The 21,693-nt window shown below is 33.7% G+C and overlaps 4 protein-coding genes across 12 annotated transcripts; 1 reads left to right on the top strand and 3 right to left on the bottom strand.

Annotated features, from left to right (window-relative positions):
* Window positions 1-925: 925 nt before the first annotated feature.
* On the bottom strand, window positions 926-6,732 carry LOC126654170 (WD repeat-containing protein PCN-like). The gene is made up of 11 exons (XM_050348249.2): window positions 6,304-6,732; window positions 6,041-6,187; window positions 5,611-5,908; window positions 5,462-5,525; window positions 5,159-5,272; window positions 4,892-5,054; window positions 4,478-4,628; window positions 3,724-4,319; window positions 2,420-2,601; window positions 1,704-1,964; window positions 926-1,514 (listed from the first exon to the last, which is right to left on the bottom strand). Exons 1-11 carry the CDS (start codon window positions 6,466-6,468, stop codon window positions 1,205-1,207), a joined length of 2,451 nt encoding a protein of 816 aa, XP_050204206.1. The 5' UTR covers window positions 6,469-6,732; the 3' UTR covers window positions 926-1,204.
* A 1,450-nt stretch (window positions 6,733-8,182) lies between these two features.
* On the bottom strand, window positions 8,183-11,143 carry LOC126661798 (S-adenosylmethionine carrier 1, chloroplastic/mitochondrial-like). 5 transcript variants are annotated; one of them, XM_050355683.2, is made up of 12 exons: window positions 10,802-11,143; window positions 10,552-10,625; window positions 10,402-10,484; window positions 10,217-10,293; window positions 9,924-10,014; window positions 9,803-9,856; window positions 9,629-9,724; window positions 9,112-9,201; window positions 8,954-9,005; window positions 8,819-8,880; window positions 8,667-8,747; window positions 8,183-8,453 (listed from the first exon to the last, which is right to left on the bottom strand). In XM_050355683.2, exons 2-12 carry the CDS (start codon window positions 10,607-10,609, stop codon window positions 8,343-8,345), a joined length of 855 nt encoding a protein of 284 aa, XP_050211640.1. In that variant the 5' UTR covers window positions 10,610-10,625; window positions 10,802-11,143; the 3' UTR covers window positions 8,183-8,342. The 5 variants fall into 5 exon arrangements, with proteins under 5 accessions (XP_050211640.1, XP_050211636.1, XP_050211632.1 ...); XM_050355679.2 differs by having other exon boundaries at window positions 10,829-11,143; XM_050355675.2 differs by having other exon boundaries at window positions 10,552-10,663; window positions 10,802-11,142.
* Window positions 11,144-11,746: 603 nt separating this feature from the next.
* Window positions 11,747-16,310, bottom strand: LOC126661784 (S-adenosylmethionine carrier 1, chloroplastic/mitochondrial-like). Of its 3 annotated transcripts, none has more exons than XM_050355661.2 (13): window positions 16,184-16,310; window positions 16,013-16,079; window positions 15,548-15,679; window positions 15,329-15,411; window positions 15,067-15,143; window positions 14,607-14,697; window positions 14,193-14,246; window positions 14,009-14,104; window positions 13,594-13,683; window positions 13,261-13,312; window positions 12,851-12,912; window positions 12,620-12,700; window positions 11,747-12,032 (listed from the first exon to the last, which is right to left on the bottom strand). In XM_050355661.2, the coding sequence occupies exons 2-13, from the start codon at window positions 16,044-16,046 to the stop codon at window positions 11,898-11,900; spliced, it is 987 nt and encodes a 328-aa protein (XP_050211618.1). In that variant the 5' UTR covers window positions 16,047-16,079; window positions 16,184-16,310; the 3' UTR covers window positions 11,747-11,897. The 3 variants fall into 3 exon arrangements, with proteins under 3 accessions (XP_050211618.1, XP_050211613.1, XP_050211609.1); XM_050355656.2 differs by having other exon boundaries at window positions 16,013-16,070; window positions 16,184-16,292; XM_050355652.2 differs by having other exon boundaries at window positions 16,013-16,287.
* Window positions 16,311-18,056: 1,746 nt separating this feature from the next.
* On the top strand, window positions 18,057-21,469 carry LOC126665034 (probable choline kinase 1). Of its 3 annotated transcripts, XM_050357707.2 has the most exons (9): window positions 18,227-18,245; window positions 18,384-18,401; window positions 18,499-18,890; window positions 19,562-19,683; window positions 19,770-19,965; window positions 20,372-20,489; window positions 20,596-20,643; window positions 20,800-20,900; window positions 20,999-21,469. In XM_050357707.2, the coding sequence occupies exons 3-9, from the start codon at window positions 18,540-18,542 to the stop codon at window positions 21,131-21,133; spliced, it is 1,071 nt and encodes a 356-aa protein (XP_050213664.1). In that variant the 5' UTR covers window positions 18,227-18,245; window positions 18,384-18,401; window positions 18,499-18,539; the 3' UTR covers window positions 21,134-21,469. The 3 variants fall into 3 exon arrangements, with proteins under 3 accessions (XP_050213662.1, XP_050213664.1, XP_050213663.1); XM_050357705.2 differs by lacking the exon at window positions 18,384-18,401 and having other exon boundaries at window positions 18,057-18,245; XM_050357706.2 differs by lacking the exon at window positions 18,227-18,245 and having other exon boundaries at window positions 18,259-18,401.
* Window positions 21,470-21,693: the final 224 nt, after the last annotated feature.

Here is a 21,693-nt window from a genome sequence, read left to right as displayed (position 1 = left end):
GCTGCCTAATTTCTTCATTGTATCTGCTGAGTATCGCAAATCAAGCAACTTATTAATCAACACAGAATTTTCACCATCGCATACCCATTTCTTAAAGTTTGTCCGTCCCTCCATTACTTTGGTCTTGCATATTTTTCAAATGTACATAATGTAGCTCAAGAAGAAGTCATATTAGGTAGGCCAAATGTTGTAAAAAGGCCAAACCTTTTATAAAAGTTTCACAAAAGTCCTGACCTTTCAATTTTGTCGATTTTGGCCAAAAACAAATTATTTGGTCTCAATTGTGGCCAACTCTCAATTTGATTTCAATTTGCCTATGTGACGCCTATGTGGCGCCTATATGGCATGCCAAATATTGAAAGGTCGGGACTTTTGTGAAACCAAATAATCTATTTTTTGCCAAAATCGACAAAATTGAAAGGTCAGGACTTTTGTGAAACCAAATAATCAGTTTTTGGCTAAAATCGATAAAATTGAAAGGTCAGGACTTTTGTGAAACTTTTGTGAAAGGTTTGGCCTTTTTATAACATTTGGCCTATTAGGTACGGTGTCAAAATCAGTAAGATACATCAAAACATTTTCAACATTATAAAGAACGAGACATCAAAAGTAAGCAGAGCCAGGATGGTAAAACGTGTAGTTCTCAAAATCACATCTGATTAACTTTATTCAGCAAGATTAACCCATTTGAATCCAGACACAAGCCTTCTCTCCATACAACTCGCTCATGAACAAAAGTTGAAGCCTCCGTAGCAAACCCTTCTTGGAACAGCAATGGAGAACAACTTCGAGCAGTTAAAAGACCTAGAAACTTACAGAACAAGTGACCACACTCGCATCTCATAGTACACGTAAGTATGGAATTTCAAGCTACATAGGCTTTAGATGCCCATAATGATAAATAACTATACAAAGAGAGCAAAAATATAAAACTTTTGCTACTTCATTGAATCTAAGGCACTTACATATCAAACCAATAGAAAGAACAATATGGTAAACCATAAAATGCTACTTTAGCAGGTCAACAATTATTTTTAGGAATACATTTGACAACATGCTTTAGATGCTCCCCCCAACACCCCTCCTCAAATCCCCATCATCTCCAGTATGAAAAAGAAAAACTCAATGGTGATGTCAAAATTGCGGGATCAATTGCCATGTATGCAATCTCCATTTTAGGCTGCAAACAACCATCTAATAGCAATTATGTCCCAAATATATGTCTGTGGACAGGAGGGGCGTCGAATGTTTTAACCACATCCATCCATGGTTTGTCTATGATCAAAATAGACTTTTCAGAAAGGTTTCCGATAAATAAAACAGGATCTCTAAATGCTAGAAATTCAAAATTTTTGTGGTGTTTAGCTTCTGTGTGACATTCTTTCAACCTACGTTTCAATCCCCCATTAACAAGAACATTTTGCAACTTCTTTAAAGGAGAATGTTGACCGTTTACCAAGTCAATTTCCTCTTCTCGATCCACCGGCATCCCAAAGTTAATCAAGCACATCGCCCTGCAGCGAAGCAAATTAAGTTTTAGATTTGCTATTAAGATAGAAAGTGAACAAAACTGAAAACAGAACCCTACAGAATATGGAGAAATACATTGTTGACGGCTTTATTCTTGTCTACTCCTCCATGAGCAAATAACATAATATAAATCTTTCAGTGATCGAGGCAATAAAATAAGAAGAAAGCAGTACCTGGCACTGTAGACAATAACAGAAGGAGGACTTGATCGAGGCAAGAATGAGAGTCCAATAACTTCGCCAGGAAATTCTTGGTATCTTTTTGGTAGAACATATGTATGACGCATTGACCATTCTCCCAACTGTTTGGCCTCCACATCAAAAGCATAGACCTGGTTTGAAGAGGTTGTGACTACAAGCACGTTATTATTTTGAGGTGGAAACCCACCAGCAGTAACAGAGGCACCATCCAATCTTGATATGAACCAATGTTGTCTGTTCAAAAAAGAGAAAATATTCTAAATATATTATACAAATCAAGCAACGGAATGACAATATGTAACATGATATCCATAGAAAATTCATTAGCAGTTGTCAATTTTGAACACTCAAAAATTTAGGCACTAAATGATCTGAGCTTTTTATCTTCCCAACCTCACCAATTTTCTCACCATTCCTAACTCATTCTAAACTTATGTATAATATAAAAAGGTTTTCAATGATAATCAACAAAGCAGTAGACTTATATCAAGGTAATTTCACAACCTGCAGGTCACTAGCACCTTGAACTAAGATGCCACCTCTTCACTACTTAATTGCATTTAATGTCTATTTAAATGAAATTCTTAAACAATGTAGTTATCTTGATCTAAAAATAAACACATAAGAAATTGATGCCATAATCCAATACATCACTGAGCATAAAATCCACAAAATGTATAACTTTGTACCTTTGTGTTTCCAGATTAAAAATATATATATCTCCAAAGCAATTGACGGCAGCTAACCACTGCCCATCACCACTGGTAAACATTTTTGTTATAGGGGGCTCACTCGGTGGTAATTCCTCATCATCTTCCTCACGACGAGGTGTAAAGGTATGTACTAATTCTGAGCTGCCCACATCCACAACCTGCAAAAATGACAAAAATAAGAGGTAAAAATCTAAGGACCTTATCATATCCCGTAAAGCTATTTTCAATAAGGTTTAAAAGTTATCCAAATAGATGTATTAACCTATCAAAGATGCCTAAATCAAATTTGCAGTGAGAAACTTAATATAGTAGTGTTCTTTTAAGACCAACATCATAACTCATGATAAACAGAAAATGATATAAAACCGTGAAAAGAGAGAACAAAAGAACACAAACTAAAGCAGCCTGGAATCAATATCACTTATTCTCTCCGTACCATTTTTTGTCTGATTTTCCTTTCTGACAACGCAAACTATAGCAGCCTGGAATCAGTATCACTTATTCCCTCCGTACCATTTCCATTATTTATAACTTTCTATTCCTAAAAAAATCCTTCATCCATATTTAAATCATGAATTAACGTACTAAAAGTATGAGTTTAATTAGTTCAAAACAAAACTATTGTACAGTAAATATTTGTAGATTATGTTTCTAAATGCAAGATAAAGGATATAAAAGGAGAAACACTATTTTATTTATAATACTCTTGAACATTGTGCAGAAAACTATTGGAAAAAAAAGGAACAAATGTAGTATATTTTAAACCTTTTATAATACTAGAAAAAAAGTCATGGCCATATAGAAGTTGCCAAACTGGAGTACAAGAAAAGCCACAATAGCAATAATCCAGCAATCCTCATGGACCCCAAACTTTAGCAACAAACATGAGAAAGTTCAATATAAGCAATCTCCATAAATAACAGACCCCTAATCGCCAGACCACATTTTGATTATCTACATATAAAAATTTGAAACAACACCCCCTTCCCCTTTTCCCTTTCCTCTTTCTCCTCCTTCGTGTATTTTCCAAGTTCTGTTCATAGGCATGTTTACTAATGAAATAGCCAGCAGAACTCTCAACAATTGTACATCAAATTATCTGACAAGACAAAATTATCTAAATCATGCAATACAACCATCACCTAATTAGAAGTTAATAGTTTCCTCATTCATGTCTCAATGCATAAACCTCAAAAGAAATCTTATAATACTAGTAAAACATGCAGGAATATTAAGAAAATAAATGCCAAATCAGAGTAAAAAAGAAAAATCAATCTTACATATATTCTTCGATCATGCCCAGATATCATTAACCGTGAAGAATCAGAACTAAAAACCATAGAATGTGCAAATGGTAATTTCTGAGGAAGCTGCCTTTTATTCACAGTCCATGCAGTTTTTCCATTAAGCTTCTTCAACTCAAAAAGATTGGGTTTAACATGGTCTGAGTAAGCAACTAGTGTCCCTGCATTAGAGATGCTGCTGCAAATGATCTTTCTAGATGCTTTAGTTTTAATTCGAGCTACCAGATCTGTATTTGCATGACCCCTAGATGGACCAGGACTGCTATCTTGCATGCTTCCACTTTTCACACGAACGCAAAGAATATCTACCCAATTAGATCCCTGAACCAGAAGCAAGGAATTCTTGTTGAATACAGTATTAAGAACCAATTGAATAGGCACCCTCTGTGGTGCAGGGCAGATATCATGTGGAGAGAACTTAGAGAATTCCTTAGCAGAATAGGCAAATAGCTTTGTGTCATCACCAGCAGAAATAAGCATAGGAACCCCTAGATGAGCCCACTTACGATAACTGAAATCAATGGGCCTCTTCCTACTACGGATTCTTTTAACATTTTCATCAGGCAAAGGATCTGTTTACACCAAAACAACATGAAAGAACTGAGAAACATCCAAATGAATCTATGATAAACAAAGGTATCCATGTGCTAACAGCTTGATGTAAGTACTTTTTAATGTACCAAGACAAGCACTAAGAAATTAAAGATACAGAGCTATTTGATGTACAGACCTTCACGAATGATTGGTACAGCCACTGTCAACGCCCTAACATCGTGAGTATGAGCTCTTACATATCCAACATATACCCATTTCTTCATTGGTTTAGAGGACACATCATCACTAGATCCAATCGTGTCAATAGAAAGTTTATACAGAATAACCTATGCACATAAGCAAGTTAATTCAAATAAACATAACTCAATTCTCACCTAAATTGACATGTAAACAGTTAAATTGAGAATAAAATAAATGATATCCTCTCAACCAAACATAAAGAGTAAAGACATGTAGCATTCCATAACAGCACAGTGCAGCAAGTTGTAACCTAAGAATAAACTTGATATTTTGCATCTCTTAATGTCCACTGGGCCACAGGATGAAAATTGTAACAAGTTTCATCTCCAAAAAATAACAAAACCTATACCTGACCATCAGATCCAGCGGAAAACACCCTGTTATGACTAGGTGCAGCTGCCAGAGCATTCACACTACCCTTGTGAGAAGAATGCGCCTGTAGCAGTGTCCCATGCTGAGAGTCCCAAAATTGAACACTGCCAGTGCTGTCTGCACTAACAAGGGTCCCGCATCTGAAACCAAAAATGATTCATTATGAGAAATGCTGGAAAACTATATTATTCACCTACATATCCAGACAGTAAGCAACAGTGAACATATGCTTAAAAATTCCCACCTGAGGGCCAGTAAAGACCATACGCAGAGTTCAGGTTCACTACCCGAACCACCAAGCCCAGCCGTTATCCTGTATATCTCATGACCCAGTTTAGCATCCCAGCACCTTATATATCTGCAAAAAAAATGATGTCATAAGATACTAAATTTCTAACATGAGAACACAGGTTGTTTCTGCTCCAGACTGCATGCATTATCAAGTTCTGCTAATCCGATAAAACTATTAAATAATAGCATGCATCATTCAAAAGTTTGGCCATTCACGAACAAGTCATTCCCATCTAATGTCGCAAATAGAGCTTACCCATCACTACTCCCAGAATATATCCTACTTGCATCAGAACTCCATGTCACACTTAGGGCACGCCCTGCAAAACGTTGTGTAATTAAAACATTACTCACAGGAGTAAAAGCAATGGTACAAAAGAGTAGTGAAAAGTTTAGATATCTCACCACTGACCCTAGGCAATGTTTTATTGTAAATAAACTCATCTGAATCAGAAATAGCATATATCCTCACACACCCATCATCACAAGCAAGGGCTACAAGTGGATCATCCTCGTCAGCAGAATGATCATGAATCTCATCCAAATCTGAATCATCTTCGCTCTCGCTATCAATACCATTCTCTTTATCATTTAAATATCCATTTTCAAGATTCCGAGACTCGTTAACTGTGCGGGTTGATGATTTAGTATAGGGCGCAACAGCCATCTGCCAAATTGAGACCCCAATTGACTCTAGTACATACTGCAACATATGGATTAAAATACAGAGAGAGTATTGTTAGTAATATTATTATTATCATCATATTTATTAATCCAACACAAGTAATAACTGAAAGATTGAAAAAATAAGGTAAGAAAAAACAGAAATGATTACCTTCTGCTTCAAGTGAAACATATCCCATTGAGAGACAGAACCATCAATACTGGAAGAAAACAGCCGACCACAAGGTAATGATCTATTAAAACTACTTCGACACCAAACGAGTGAAGAAACTCTTGAATTAGGGTCTCCATGAATAGTCTAGTAATTACAAAAACACCAAATTTTAGTATCATTAAATACAAAAAACAAATTTGAACAAACAAAACCCTAAAAATATAACAATAAATAGCAGTCAAGTAAAAGCAAGAGAGTACCAATTGGCAGTGCCAGCCGACAGAGCCGGGAGAGACGAGCCAAATCTCAAGAGAACCATCGTCACGAGCAGCGGCGACTTGAGAGTCGTCGAGGCTGGTAGCTAGGGCTATTACAGGCGACGGTTTCCACTCTATTGAACTGTTTCTGAAAGCAGTGTGAAGCATTGCTCTCGCTCTCTTTTTTTTCTTCAATAAATCAGTTTGAAATCCTTCTTCTTCTGCTTCTTCTTTAGGATTAAACCTTTGAATCTTTTCAGCTGGTTGATCGGAGTGAAGAAGGGGGGCAAAAACGGCGTCGTAGGAGAAGAGAGATGGTAGAGAGAGGGGAAAGGGAAAGAGAGGGAGTAGGGTTTAAGCGCGGCGATTGATTAGCAAGGTCATGTATAACATTTCTCAACCGGATTCACTTTTTGGATAGTGAACCGGAACTGGTTTAGGATTAGGGTTAGATCGAATCGTTGAACCAATTATGAAACTAGTCGTTTGCATTTATGAGACCAAGAGTTTCATTTTTTTCTTTGCAACGAAGCGGCGTTACTCGCTGTCGTTTTGACATCACAGCTTGCATATCCCCGTATGCTACTTCTTTAGAATAATTAAATCATCTCCTTCAACTTTGATCTTTAAAATACGAGTTATTAAACTTTATATAATTCTAAATATTGATCAGTATTCCGATTATAAATACTATTTCCGTCCTACAAAGAAGCAAACCTTATTCTGCACATGAATTTAAAAAAATTAAATTGGTAACTTTTTATTAATTTTTATTATATTTTTAAATTTAATTATTTAGATATTGTCAGCATTATTAATGATATATTTGGAATATATTAATTACTTCTAAAAATTTAAAATAAATTTTAGTTTTTTTATTTATGAGTAACTTTTTTATTCAGTAATGTAAGTATTGATGGTTAAGAACTATGAAGCACGGAAACTTTGACAAAGTTGCGTTTCCCGTTTCGGAAACGTTTCGGAAACCGGAAACTTTTGGACACCCGCACGAAACGTTTCGGGCCGTTTCCGTAAATTGTAAAAATTAATAATTTGTAAAAAAATTAAAATTATTGCCCACAAATAAAAAAATCTAACTAGTTACCCATAAATTTTACATTCGCATTGCCCACAATACATCAAATATACTTATTTGTGTTGAATTATTTATATTTTTTATATATTTATAAAATTTTAAATATTTAGTATATTAAAATGAATTATTTTGTTAATTATCATAAATATCTAGATAATATTTTTATAAATATATCCTTATATTTTTGTTATTTACACGTTTCCCTCACGTTTCGTGTCCTCCATTTTGAAAAACTTTCGTTTCCCCGTGTCCGTTTCGTATCGTTTCCGTTTCCCGTTTCCGTTTCCGTGCTACCTAGGTTAAGAACATATAACAAATATTGTTGTAATTACTGAAAGCTAAAATTAACATTTCAATTTAATTACTTAATTTTAAATAATAGATGTGTCTATATATTGGCACAATTAAAATATAAAATTTGTCTATCTTTGTGAGACGGATGTAATAGTATTAATATAGACGCCGAAACGGTAGTATGCTAATAAATATTTTGGCGTTTATATAATTAATTTTTATCAAATAATTATTTAAACATTTCGAATTATAAAAAAAATGTATTTTATTTTTGAAAAGTTAAAAGTTCACATTGAAATTACAAAATCCGCAAAAAATTACTATTTTTTTTAATTAGTCCTTAATCATGTAGTAGTCTTTATTATATAATTGATCCTTAAAGTATATTAATGATATATTTTTTGTGAGGCATTATAAAACAATATATTTGGTGTAATATTTAATGCCTTCATTTATTTTGAATTTTCATTTTATTCTTCACCCAAGAGAAAATGAAAAATATTATTTAAGTTATTAGGTAAAGAAAAGAACAGGGAGAAGAAAATTTATCCAAGGCACTGGATTAATTTATACAAGGCATGGGATTAATTTAAAAATTGGCATTTAATCCCATCTTGAACTAAATTTATAGCATCATCCTCTCAGTCTTTTATTATAGAATCTGCTCTGGGGATCTTTGAGCAAGAATCTGCTTTGTCTTCTCAAGTACACCAAAGAAAATTGAACCTCCAGAACCTATCCATAATACTCTTGGTACTATACCCTGCAATTCAATATATATCATACAAATGTTACAATTACAGTTGACCAAACCTTTTTTAAGCACGGAAACGAAAAAATGTTGAAATAGAAAATGCTGAAACGGAAAATGGTTTCGAAGTTTCAGAAGTGTTTTTGAAGACTGAAATGAAATGCTGAAAAATAGAAGTCGAGAAGTTTAGTGCAACATTAGCTATTCGGCAAGGAATGAGCAAACCTTGAGAAGAGCATGAGCTCCCTCTTCCTTAACAATTGTCCTAAAACAATCAAAAACTCCATTATACTGCTTACTTGATCCCTGCAAACATTTGAAAATAACTCTTAGAGAACATGATTAAATGTTAATATTAGAAAGCAAGGTGTGCATACCTGAAGCATTAATCTAGTTTTTACGACATCAAGAGGAGTGGTTAAAGCTGCAGTAATAGCACCTATAAAGAAGAAATATTTAAGAGACAAAATGGATTTTGGTGCTAAGTAATTTACAGGTTGTTACTACATTACCAGCAGAAGCACCAACTAGAGCAAATTCAGGGTCTTTCAGATCTCTTTGCACCTGCATGTATATATAAACAACTCTACAATGTCAAAACCATCAACTAAAGTTCATGGAAAGTTGGAAGTCTGCTAATTATGCTAGACGATATTGAGAAAAAGCTTACTGCTAGCTTGTAACCCATCAGGAGTTGCTCGTAAATGCAAAATTGGATAGCATCGAAAGGCAAATCTCGTAGTAACAATGCTCCATACCCCTGCCATGATGATGATTCTTGTGATTAGACATTTCATATCCTTTTATCATAAGACTATGCTTATCAGAAATTCTTTTGAAGACCAGGAAAACTATGAAAATGCATGAAAATCATTTACACAGAAACGGAAACGTTAAAATGGACTGCAACATGGTAGTCTTTTTAGCATTTCCTGGTTCTAAAAATAGAAAATTTGGCTTCAAAAGGCTGCAGAATCTCGACCTAAGGAAGTTTCCGTGCATCTTTAGTTGCTAGACTATGTTGCACGGAAATGGAAATGTTGAAATGGAAAATGCTGAAATAGAAAACATCAAAACCATATTTTTTACAAAATTAAACTATAATATAATGTTTTGTTGTTTCAGATGCTGAAAGCCAAGGCTTGATAAGTTTATGTACAATATATTACTGGGCAAGTGTTACATACCGCATAGAGACCTTTAAGACCCTCTTTTGTAGCAATTACACGGACAGCAACTAGCGCGGAAGTAAACTGCCTTGTTTGAATCCGCTGCTTGACAAGCTGAAAAGTATCCGGTTTCTTTAGAGCTAATACGAATCAAGAAATTTTGAATCCGAAAGAATCAAGCAGACTGACTACCTCAGTTGGTACACGAACTAGGGAAGAAACGAGACCTGCAACAGCACCTGCAGTCTGAATGAAGCTTTGTTGTAATTACAAAAAAAAAGACATGTCTCCTGGAATCTGTCGGTAGACTTACTAATTGAGCAAGAGCATTAAGGTTTTCAGGAAAAGCTTTGAGCAATTTCTGTTTCACAGGTTCATATACGCCTATAAATATGGCAGAAGCCCTGCATATCATATGATTAAAACAATTCAAAAACCGGCTATACCGCACGGAAACGGAAACGCTGAAATAAAAAAAACGGAAAAACCATATTTTGTAATAGTAGATTATAAACATAAAGTTTAAAAGTTTCGGTAACGAAATACCGAAAGATGAAACACTGATAAATTTCCGTGCAACATAGAAAACTGCAATTAAGAACTCACGGTATGGAACCAACAAGGTTGCCAGTCAAACCAGAGTAAAGGCCCTTCAACATAATTTTCCTTCCACCATGAGCAGCCTAAAAAGGGACCAAATAGCAATAATAAAACTTTAAACTTAAAATCCAATCAAAATAATGTTTTAAGACTGTTAGTATCATTAAATAAGCTAACCCAACTAAATTCACCTGCATTCGGGTTCTTATTGTATCCACTGGGTATAAAGCTGTATCAGCAACAGCACCAGCAATGCCTCCAGCTATAAGACCATCTGCACAAATTCATAAAAAAAGTTAAAATTAATAAAAACTGAAAATTGAAAATAATTTGAGACTCACTGTAGAAAACTGAAAATTTGCAGCTGTCCTCTTTAGCAGTCAGTGATGCAAAATCCATTTGAGAAATGAACCTCCTGTAGTTGTACTCCAATTAATAATCTTTATAGCAATTCTGTTTATTTTCGTCACAAACAAGGAATGGGCACAACAAAAAAAAAAAATCAAACTTTGAAGTATTCATTCATCAATCATGCTCATAACTTAAAAAAGAAGTAATAAATTTCAAGAAATAACTTAAACCCATATTTACAATTTTAGACAAATTTAAGAAATTCACTAAGAGAAAATGGTTCAGAGCTCTCAGTATCCATTGAAGTTGTGAGCTGGTCAGACCATTTTAAGCTAATTGATTGATTATATATTCTTTAATCATAGATTAAACAAACCCACAAAACTATGGAATGATTATTAAAATTTGACTGATTTCAAACTAGAATTTATGTCAGTGACATAGTTTTGTACTCAAAATTTTATCCTTGATTGGCAAGTGATGACACTTTTACTTCTCAAATTGGAAGTTTTTCATTTTCATGATAGCAACTCTAATAATTGTATAAAATGTGGCTTTATTTGCTATTCTTAAACTACTACTATAATGAAAACCACTATTTAATAAAGAAATATTAAGAAGGGATCAACCGACTATGACGATAAATGATAGAGTTGTTGATTTGTTTTTTCTTTCTTTCAATTGTTGTTTAATTGGTTAATTTTGTCATCTTTAATTTTGCATGTTTATTTCGTGCAATTGAATAATCAAGCTTACATTTATAATTAAGCTCAGTCCAGATATTAAAAAAAAAGACCAACTATTTTAGAAAATTTTCACTTCAATAATAATTGTATGCATGAAATTGAAAGTTCAATTATGTCAGTTTTTTTTTTGTTTGAAAATAAATAAATAAAAAAACCATTTTCCCGACATGAAAAACAAGCTCATTTTTATGGAAAATGATTACTCGAGTAGAATACTTTCTTGTGTCCCTATGCAATTGTCCATTTTTTTTCACAAATATTTGTAGGTTTCTAGTAAATCACAAACTTTATAATTAATCTTTCTATATTATTATTATTTAAAATCCACTAGTCATACTATTTAATAAGGGTATAATAAAATAAATAAAAATATATTTGTAAAAAGTTAGAATATTAATTTTGATTTCTTAAAACTTTGTGAAAATGGTAAACTAGACAATTATTTTAGAACGGAGGGAGTTTTTTTATTTTTCTGAAAAAAATATAGATGGAAAAATGAATGCATCCAACAAATATAGAAAAAGAATTCTATTCCTATTCTAAAAATTGAGCTATATTAAATAATGATCACTAATGGTAGCAGGTAGAAATTAGTGTTGTTTGAAAGAGGCAGGCTTCACTGTAGAATCTGGGGATCTTTGAGCAAGCATATGTTTTGTCTTCTCAAGTACCCCAAAGAAGATTGACCCTCCAAAACCTATCCATAAGACCCTCGGTCCAATACCCTGCAACACATGGAAGAAAAGGGTTAATCATAAGTAGTGGTATTAATAAGATATATAGGTTACACTTGTGTTTATTGTAATACGGAAACAAAAACAGAAATGCTGAAAGGAGAAATGCCGGAAATAAAAACAACTTAAAACAACAAAGATATTTTTTACGGAAACGGAATTGAAACAACAAAATGTAGGTTTGCATGCAATATAGCTTGTGCTACTACTTGTTAATAATAAGGCTGTAGTACAGTTATTGAGTTTCCCTACAATTTGATATTGAGGTTCCCTACAATTTGATTATTCCAATGATTCATAATCTGTAAAATCTTAAATAGAAAACCCATTACAAATAACAAGATACTTTTTCCAGAGCATAGCAACAATCATTCATTTACGGCAAGCATCAAAGGCCGCCAATGAAATCCTACTCGAGCCAACTCATATCACAAAAACAGTAATCAGTCATGACAACAAGTTGCACTTAAACACTGGACAATCGCAATGTAATTATGACTTAAATTTACACTCGCAGGATTAAAATATCTTGAAAACTGCATTTGGTTGCTACAGAGAGTAACAAGTAATGAGCAAACCTTGAGAAGAGCATGAACTCCCTCTTGCCTTGCAACAGTCCTCGCACAATCCAAAATCCCTTTGTACTGGTATCCTGGTCCCTGCAAATATTTGGGAAGAAAAGGAAGTTCAGAATTAAATTGCATTGGCTTGCAAATAAAGCAAAGGAGATACGTCATTATTCATTCAATGATTTCAAAGTAAAAAGGACGAAAATGGATTTTCTTGGATTTTTAGCATCTTATTCATACCTGAACCATCAATCTAGTTTTTACCACATCAAGGGGAGTAGTTAATGCTCCAGTTATCGCACCTGCCATTAAACCAGCAAAAGTTTGATTTGAAGTCATATCAAATACTAGAATATAAAGAAAGTGAATCTTAACTAATACAATCAAGTAAGCACGTAATGCTTCCAAAATCACCCCAGCAAGAAGGGATGTTTAAGCTTTCCCCTAACAGTAATCTTAAGAAACAGTATCATTTATTTCGTAAAAAACATATACAAAGGGGAAATAAATGGATTTTTTTAGAAATTTTAACGGATTCTAGTGCTGATTGCAGGTAGCTATACAGTCTACTATATTGAGGACATTATTAGCTGCCAGAATGAACAGAAACTTTGGACATTATTAGGTTTAGTGAGAACTGTTTCCACTACCAGCAAAAGCACCGACTAGAGCAATCTCAGTATCTTTCAGATCTCTTTTTGCCTGTAAATAAAATAACAACTAGTTATTTTGTTAGAAATTCACTGAATCACTATATACGCTGACAAATAATATATTAGATTCATTTCTTTCACGTTGATGTGATTTAAAAAATAATATGATGCTAAAGTGGCTTTATAGTGAACAATACTACAAAAACAAGCTAACCGTCAGCACTCATTTAGAGCAGAATCCTCATAACCCTGCCAATCTAGATAGTCCCTGTAAAGAAAGCCGTTTGCATGTAGATGCCCAAAAAATAAGAAGAAGAAAACTAATCTTACCGCTAGCTTATACGCTACTAGGATTTGCTCATAGATGCAGAACTGGACAGCATCAAAAGGCAAATCTCGTAGTAAGAATGACCCATATCCCTGTAAAAGTATATCAACAAATAAATTATAATTGAATACATAGACTAAATTCACATACAAAAAGTTCATTAAAGTAAATCAAGAAAAAATATTCATAATGACAACAGAACAATAAAGAGACTATAAATCGCATAAATGGCATGTAGATTGCTTCAGCCTTGTGGACAAAATGGAGCTTGCTATGAACAGTGCAGAGCTTAAGATTCTTCTCTCATGATAAAATGCTTAAGATGCTCTAGGAAAGTTTAAAGATATAAATTATGAGGCCAACACATTGAAGCAAATCTTTGAGTACCCAAACATTTGAATAGCATGAGTGGCATACCGCATAGAGACCTTTAAAACCCTCTTTCGCAACAATAACGCGGACAGCATTGGTGGCTGAAGTAAATTGCCCAGTTTGCATCCGCTGCTTAACGACCTGAAAAGTGCTCCGTTATTTTAGAATTGGTAAGAAATAAAGAGTCTCAATCCAAAAAACAAAAAGAAAGAGATATCAAGTTAAGTACCTCTGTTGGCACACGAACAAGTGAAGAAACGGCACCTCCGATGGCACCTGCAGTCTGAATGAAGTCTTGAGACCTATTAATACAAAAAAGTAGAGGTTCTATCCAGTAGATTGAACTTCAAAATATATATTTTTTGCAGGAAAAAGCGCACAATAGGAAAACCTAGAAAACTAAATCAAAGAATGTGCTGAATTTCAACCGACAAAGACAGAATTATCAAACAATTAACCAGGTGGACATATGCTTGTAGGAATAACATGAGGACCCTATAGAGACTTTTTTTTAAGAGGGGTACCACATAATTCTTATCTCCTAAAAAAGACAAAAAAACACTTATACGTAACAGTCAGAGTAATAATGAATTTCTCAAATAACTGACTTTAGCAACATTATGTATGGTAAAGGAGAACTTACCAGCTGAGCACAAGCGCTGAGGTTTTCAGGCAATTCTTTTAGCAATTTCTGTTTCACAGGTTCATAAACACCAACAAATATGGCAGAAGCCCTGCATAGGAACGACACTTTCAGAAATTACATTCTATTCGCTGAAGAATAAGGTTAATTATATAACCATGCACATGAAAGAGCAATAAAACTAGAAGTCCATAATGTCCATAAAATTCCAAGTATTTTGAAAGGGAGGTTAAACAAAGACTACAACTTAATAGACCATGTTTTAGCATTTCTATATCATTTTGAATACAGCTACAAAAAGAACAGAAGAGAACCCACATTGTAAATGACAGAGGCAAGTATGGTTGTGTAGAATTAAGATGATCCACAAAATAAGTATATGGAGGTGAAGAGACACTTGGTTGCTAAATTATGTACAGCAAAAGATACAGTACATCAATGTTTGCAATTAAGTACTCACGGTAAGGAACCAGCAAGATTTCCAGCTATTCCAGAATAAAGCCCCTTCAACATAATTTTCCCTCCTCCATGAGCAGCCTAATAAAGGAACCATGTGCATGAATAGCTTTAATTAAAAGAATCAGACAATTTGAAAAGTTTACACAAAAAGCTGAAAATTTTATATCAACAGACAGATCGATTTGATCAGATTTTACCACTGAATTTGAATTTTTTTTCTTAAAATACCTAAAAAGAGCTGACATGATAATTAATTAACTCGCCTGCATTCGAGTTTTTATTGTATCAATTGGGTATAAAGCTGCATCAGCGACAACACCAGCAATCCCTCCAGCTATAAGACCATCTGAAGTAAAACTCGTATAGCATAACATAGGTTAAGGACAAATTTCAACCTCAATACATAAGTATCAATTTCACACTTCCCATTGGAACATTTTGTTAACACGAATACAGATACAAGAACTTGAATCAAAACTCACCAACTAAAACACCTAAGTAATCAATTGGCTTGTTATCTTTTACAATGACTGATGCAAAAGACTTTTGTGACTCCTTGTGAGTAATTGACCTCTTATAGTCCAATGCATCTGCATAACAATTCTGTTTGTTTTCTGCACAAAACAAGAATTGAGACAAAGAAAAAAGACAAAGCTAGTATTAAGTGAGAGAAATAAACTTGCAAGGTTCTAACAGCACACACAAATTAAATTTGTTGGCCCAATTCATTGCCTATAATTGTAACTCCATAAGAACAATCAATTCTTTTAAAAACTTGATAAAGGAAAAATAATGCTTAAACTAATGGAAAAACATGAATCAATATAAAATTAAAAAGATTCAAAATTGCTGAGATTAGACATGTAAATTCAAGAAATAATTTGAACCCAATTTTAAAAATCTATAGTACTTTAAGAAAACCAATAAAGAATGAAAGAAAAGATTACCAGGAGAAAAAGTCTGAGAACTTCCAGCATCCATTGAGCTTGTGAAAATAATTTTGAGCTGAAGAAACTATTTCTCAAGTTAATGATTATAAAATTACTCGTTAAGAATAGATGTGCAAATAACCCACAAAGGTGAACAGTGATTAGTTGGTGAATAAGGAATGCCCTTGCCTGGTGCACCCGCCCCGCCTTCACAGGGCCTATCGTAATCAAGCCTGATGGAGACGAAACAGTTGGAGCTCCATTTTGAAATGACACTATGTTCCAAGATAAATTTTAGTATGAACAAAGGATTACTTTACCTCTTCAACTTATGTCAAAGTATCATAAAAGTCAAAAATAGTGAAATCGGATCAATTATATCCTGAATTTGTGTACACCGGGTCAAAGAAAACCTTTTTTTACTGACGTGTTGGAGAGTGGGATTTCAAATTTCAAAAATTAGCTTTATTCAATTATACTTAATTCCAATTAACCTAAACTAATTAAAACACTTACCCCTATTAACCTAAATTTTAAATTGGTAAAGCCATCAGCTTTTTCTTTTCTTCCACTATTTCTCCTCCTCTACTAACCACTACCTCTGAAAAACGGATTTCATCTCTATTGGAGATGAACCCATCTGCATTTGTCTCCAACAAAGACGAACTGATCGCTGTAAGTTGGGTTCGTCTACAACAGAGACGACGAGGAGCAGACTCATATTTAAAAAGAGTTGAAATTTTCATAAAAAATACAAAATGATCCTCTATATTTTCAATTAATATTAATTTGATATATAAAATTTTAAAATAAAAAGGATTAAATTGTTTTCATTTTTAGTTTACTTTAACTTTATTATATACTAATATATAAAGTAAAATTTTCTAAAATGCCAGTCAACCACAACATCCAAACAAATTGTTTCTTTATCTTCCATTTTTCTTCTCTTTCATATTATAGTATACAGAAAATAGCATAACATCATCTCATAAATCTTCGGCTTTCATTATTGACGCATTCTCATTTTCTTTGGTTACATTTTCAACGCCAAGCTGAGCTAACATAACATCACCACCAACAGTAGTCGGATATGTTTCCATTAAATAATTAATAAAAAAATATTTAATCTTTTAAATGACTTTTATATATATTAATGCTATGTAGAGAGTAAAAGTTTACGCTTAATTAAGATTTTATTATTTATTATAAATAAGCACTCTAATTCAATAGTATAGTCCGAAATTTTAATCAATAGGCAGACTTCACAATCCATGATTTTTATATCAACTAGAGTAGAATTTAGAATTTAAATCTTTTAAAAGAAAAAATTTGCGTTTTTGACCAACACCGATTAGAGTGTATGTACGCAGTGACGGAGCCAGAATTTCAACATAGGAAAGAGCAAATTGCAATTTGTAATATATGAAGTAGGCAATCTTAAAAATTAAGGAGTGTTAAATTGTAAATAATAAAAAAATTCATACTAATTTTAACAATTTTGAAAATTTTAGATGGGGTCCTGACACTCCCATTCCTCCCCCTATCTCTGTCACTGTATGTACCGTTCCGTCTGTGAGTGGCTCTGCCGCTGCTCTGATTGATACTACTCCCTCCGTCCCAATAGAGTTGTCCACTTTGAGAATTTTTTTTGTCCCAAAACTCTTTTTCACTTTCAAAAAGTAACTAATTTTTACACTTAGTTTTTCTATATTACCCCTATTTAAAATCCACTAATGAGTAAATTGAAAATAAATTGTAAGTGGACTCTATATTATATAGGGGTATGACAAGAAAAATAAGGAAAATTTCACAAAACCCACAAACAAAAATTGCTTTTTTAAACTGTGTGATAAAAGCAAAGTGGACAACTCTATTGAGACCTTGGGAATACTATTTATTTTTTGACTTTTTTGTAATTTAAAAAGAATTAAAACATCAAAAAAACGTCGGTCGTTTCACTCATGCTAGCCTAACTGAAAATACACGTGTACACATTAGCTAAAAGACTTTGACCTGTTATCCATAAATTATAAAATCCGCTGTTTCATATAATTCGGCAAAGAAAATTTTGGTTCGCTGTTACGTTATACTATTGAAAGCTGATATAATTACAAGTTTAGGAGCAGATTTTACAGTTGTCAGATGATAATTAGCCTGTTCAACTGTCACAAACCTCAACACGTAATTTTTCCAAAATATCACACACGCAATCCTAGGAGATTTTACGCGGGTTGTTTCTCAATAAATACAGGTCCTTTTTCTTACTATTGGCTAACCAAAAGTTAGAATCTTTCTGTTTGAGATTCAATTATTTTGATTCTTCATTTCATTTCTTGCTAAACCCTCTAATTCTCTTTTTTACTGTGTGTATTGGGTTTCTTGATTCAAGATTATAATTTTCATTGAGGTGTGTGTTTTGATTTAATTCAATTGCCATGTTTTCAGTTTCTTGAATTCTTTTTAATTTGGGTACTGAATTTCAGGTTTTTAATGTTCTGTTGCAGGAGAGTCTTTGTTAGTTAAATCTGTTTCTGTGGATACAAAAATGACTGTGAAGACTAATGGATTCATGGAAGGGGTTTTTCCTGATGAGCTAAAGAAGATTCTTGAATCTTTGGGATCTGAGTGGGGTGATGTGGTTGATGATATGGAATCTTTGCAGGTTATACCGTTGAAAGGAGCTATGACTAATGAGGTTTTTCAAATTAATTGGCCCACTAAGAGTGGTGATGTTAATAGGAAATTGTTGATTCGGATCTATGGTGAAGGTGTTGAACTTTTCTTTAAAAGGGATGATGAGATTAGGACTTTCGAATGTATGTCGAAGCATGGACAAGGGCCCCGGCTTCTTGGTCGGTTTGCTGATGGCAGAGTTGAAGAGTTTATTCATGCTAGGGTATATGATTTGGAACTTCTTTTTGGCTAGTTAATGTTAAACTTTTGACCACATGAACCAACATATATGCTTTAATTGTTTAATCTCGGGGGATGGTAGGACTTGACCACATGAACTAATATGTATGCTTTGTTGCACCGAAACTTTCAGTGTTCCATTTCTGTTTCACATAAAGACTTCTTATACTACGAAAATCTGTATTTATAACCTATTCTTCTAAAGTATATTGTTTCTAGTTTCGACGTTTCCCATTTCAGCATTTTTAGGTCCGTGCCACATAGCATTTACATCATAGCACCTCCCCTTTAGTCTATAAAATCTAATAGGTTGTGTGAGTGGGTACAATTCGATCTTGCTTTATGTTGAGCAAGATCTTATGATTATGGAATTTGAAATTTCTTCTATTGAAATTACTTCAGTAAATCAGTTCATTAGTTGTAGACGCTTCATGCTTGGATTTGCTATGAGAAAGTTTTTCCTTGATACAAATGAAATTCCAGCCTTCTATTGATTTTATTTTTCATACCGAAATGTTACATTTCCACATCATCATTGACAGAATTTGTTGTTAGTTTCCTTAGTGCATTGCTGATTATCCCAATAAAACATCTATGAAGTTATTGGTTTTTGTTCCGAATCTAAGGCTTCTATTTACTTTGTTGCATATCTAGACACTATCAGCTGTCGACCTCCGTGATCCTGAAATATCTGCTCTGATAGCAGCAAAGATGAGAGAGTTTCATGATCTAGATATGCCTGGTCCAAGGAATGTACTTCTCTGGAGCAGAGTGAGGTATGTTTTGTAATTAGAAAGTAAGTTTCTAAGGATTGAATATATCTTGCCGTTTATCTGTAATGCATGTAAATATGTGCTCTTAGGAACTGGCTGACTAAGGCCAAGGGTTTGTGTTCCCCAAAAGATGCCAAGAAATTTAACTTGGATCTTCTAGAAGATGAGATAAATATGCTAGAGAAGCAGCTGTTGCAAGACTATCAGGATATTGGATTTTGTCATAATGATCTGCAATATGGTAACATTATGATCGATGAAGAGACAAGATCAATCACCATAATTGTAAGTTTCCCTATCACATTGCTTTTACACTATGATTTTGGAGTTTATCTCACAACGGATGATGAGAGTTCAATTATGATGCCATAGGTTGATGATAAACTTATGCATCTATGTATTTACAGTTGAGGATTCTAGCATTAGAAAAATATCTTTTGGTAGACACTTATTTGTCGATTCATAGTCCGCAATTGGTACATCAAGTATAGCTGTATTATGTGTATACGAGTTCAGCAGCATCTATATAGTAAACTAGTAATGAAAAAAAAAATGACATAACAATGCGAATAGGGAAGCAGTATGTCAAATGATTTGGATCATAATAGCCGTAAATTTGGCGGATATGTTAACAATTTGAGTTTTTCTTTCATTGTGCGATCTTTTTCCGACTCTTTGTTCAAATTTACAGGATTATGAGTATTCAAGTTACAATCCTGTTGCTTACGACATTGCAAATCACTTCTGTGAAATGACAGCAAATTATCATTCCGATACACCGCATATTTTGGACTTCGGCAAATACCCAGGTTTTTTTCCATAAAATTAATCTTTCTCTATAGCTTCAATATGTTAGCTGTAAACTATGTTTGGTACTTACAATATTATTAATTTTCCGAATTACAATGACAATAGGACTCGAGGAGCGCAGGCGGTTTGTTCATGCTTATCTAAGTTCTGCAGGTTAGTCACTCGCTATTATTCTAATATGTGGTATCTTTTCTGATACTTAAGCGTACGAGGCGGAATACTGACCCAGTAGACTGTTTCGTATTTCAAATTCCAAACTCACAGTAGGTCTAAGCTTATTAATGTAGACTGGTTCGTATTGATGTACAGGTGACAAACCCAGCGAGGAGAAAGTAAAGCAGCTGATTGATAATGCAGAAAAGTTCACTCTTGCAAACAATCTATTTTGGGGCTTATGGGGAATAATCTCAGTAAGCATTCTGTTCCTCTGTTTTGTCATTTTCATCAGCAGGCGCGCGTTTAAAAGTGTGAACAGGATTTTGATGTTTAACGTTCCGACTGTTTGCAGGGGTATGTGAACAAACTTGATTTTGATTTCTTGGAGTATGCAAGGCAGAGATTTGAGCAGTACTGGTTGAGAAAGCCTGAAATCTTGGGATCTTCTGGTGTTCATGCGAATGGTTATGTGGTAGCTGCTATGTAAAGCATTCGAAAGCTTGCTATGAACTTGTACAAATGCAGGTTTTATACCTTGGTTTTGTGAACTGACATGACAGGTCCCTCGTACAAAAATCACAGGAGATTGATTGTAAATATGTATAACTGTTGTGTCGCTAATTAGTAAAGCTGAATTTTTATATTATTTTCTCTTTTCCCTTTTTTATCTTGTAGAAATGGGAGGTAAATGTAGCTTGATGCATTTAAGTAATGCTGTTTTGAGTTTGTATATGAGGTGTGAAAGTAATTTGATGCTATTAAAGTGTGTGACGAAAATTATGCTTCTTCTTTTAATGGTAATGAAGCATTGAAGTGTTTAGAATTTTTCTTTCCGCAAGTTTGACATTAATGAGATTGGTAAACTTCCAAAAATGACTTGTATGCTATTAGAGTAGAGAAGCTCTTGCTAGCAAGGAAGCAAAATCTATGGAGTTATTATTCTTCCATATTGTAATAAAAGCCAATAAGGAGACTTCATGACCGTGGCAATGATCAAATAATAATAATAATTTTCTCAAGGGTCGGCCGACCCCCTAGATCCGCCCT

Source organism: Mercurialis annua, linkage group LG1-X, assembly GCF_937616625.2.
Source record: "Mercurialis annua linkage group LG1-X, ddMerAnnu1.2, whole genome shotgun sequence".
NCBI classification, from domain to species: domain Eukaryota; kingdom Viridiplantae; phylum Streptophyta; class Magnoliopsida; order Malpighiales; family Euphorbiaceae; genus Mercurialis; species Mercurialis annua.
The sequence above is the reverse complement of the archived record's forward strand: the minus strand, read 5'-3'. Positions and strand labels throughout refer to the sequence as shown.

Excerpts from the sequence above, each read along its gene's own strand:
- LOC126665034 (XM_050357705.2), top strand. The coding sequence starts at position 18,137 with ATGATAATTAGCCTGTTCAACTGTCACAAACCTCAACACGTAATTTTT. Across the intron at positions 18,891-19,561 it reads AAGAGTTTATTCATGCTAGG|ACACTATCAGCTGTCGACCT; the intron begins GTATATGATTTG and ends TTGCATATCTAG. Across the intron at positions 19,966-20,371 it reads CAAGATCAATCACCATAATT|GATTATGAGTATTCAAGTTA; the intron begins GTAAGTTTCCCT and ends TCAAATTTACAG.
- LOC126661784 (XM_050355661.2), bottom strand. The coding sequence starts at position 16,046 with ATGGATGCTGGAAGTTCTCAGACTTTTTCTCCTG. Across the intron at positions 15,144-15,328 it reads CAATAAAAACTCGAATGCAG|GCTGCTCATGGAGGAGGGAA; the intron begins GCGAGTTAATTA and ends TTCCTTTATTAG. Across the intron at positions 13,313-13,593 it reads TAGTAGCGTATAAGCTAGCG|GCAAAAAGAGATCTGAAAGA; the intron begins GTAAGATTAGTT and ends TTTTATTTACAG.
- LOC126654170 (XM_050348249.2), bottom strand. The coding sequence starts at position 6,468 with ATGCTTCACACTGCTTTCAGAAACAGTTCAATAGAGTGGAAACCGTCG. Across the intron at positions 5,273-5,461 it reads TATTCTGGGAGTAGTGATGG|ATATATAAGGTGCTGGGATG; the intron begins GTAAGCTCTATT and ends TTTTTTTTGCAG. Across the intron at positions 5,055-5,158 it reads TGGTCTTTACTGGCCCTCAG|ATGCGGGACCCTTGTTAGTG; the intron begins GTGGGAATTTTT and ends TTTTGGTTTCAG.
- LOC126661798 (XM_050355683.2), bottom strand. The coding sequence starts at position 10,609 with ATGGATTTTGCATCACTGACTGCTAAAGAGGACAGCTGCAAATTTTCA. Across the intron at positions 10,485-10,551 it reads CAAATTTTCAGTTTTCTACA|ATGGTCTTATAGCTGGAGGC; the intron begins GTGAGTCTCAAA and ends GAATTTGTGCAG. Across the intron at positions 8,454-8,666 it reads GAGCTCATGCTCTTCTCAAG|GGTATAGTACCAAGAGTATT; the intron begins GTTTGCTCATTC and ends ATTGAATTGCAG.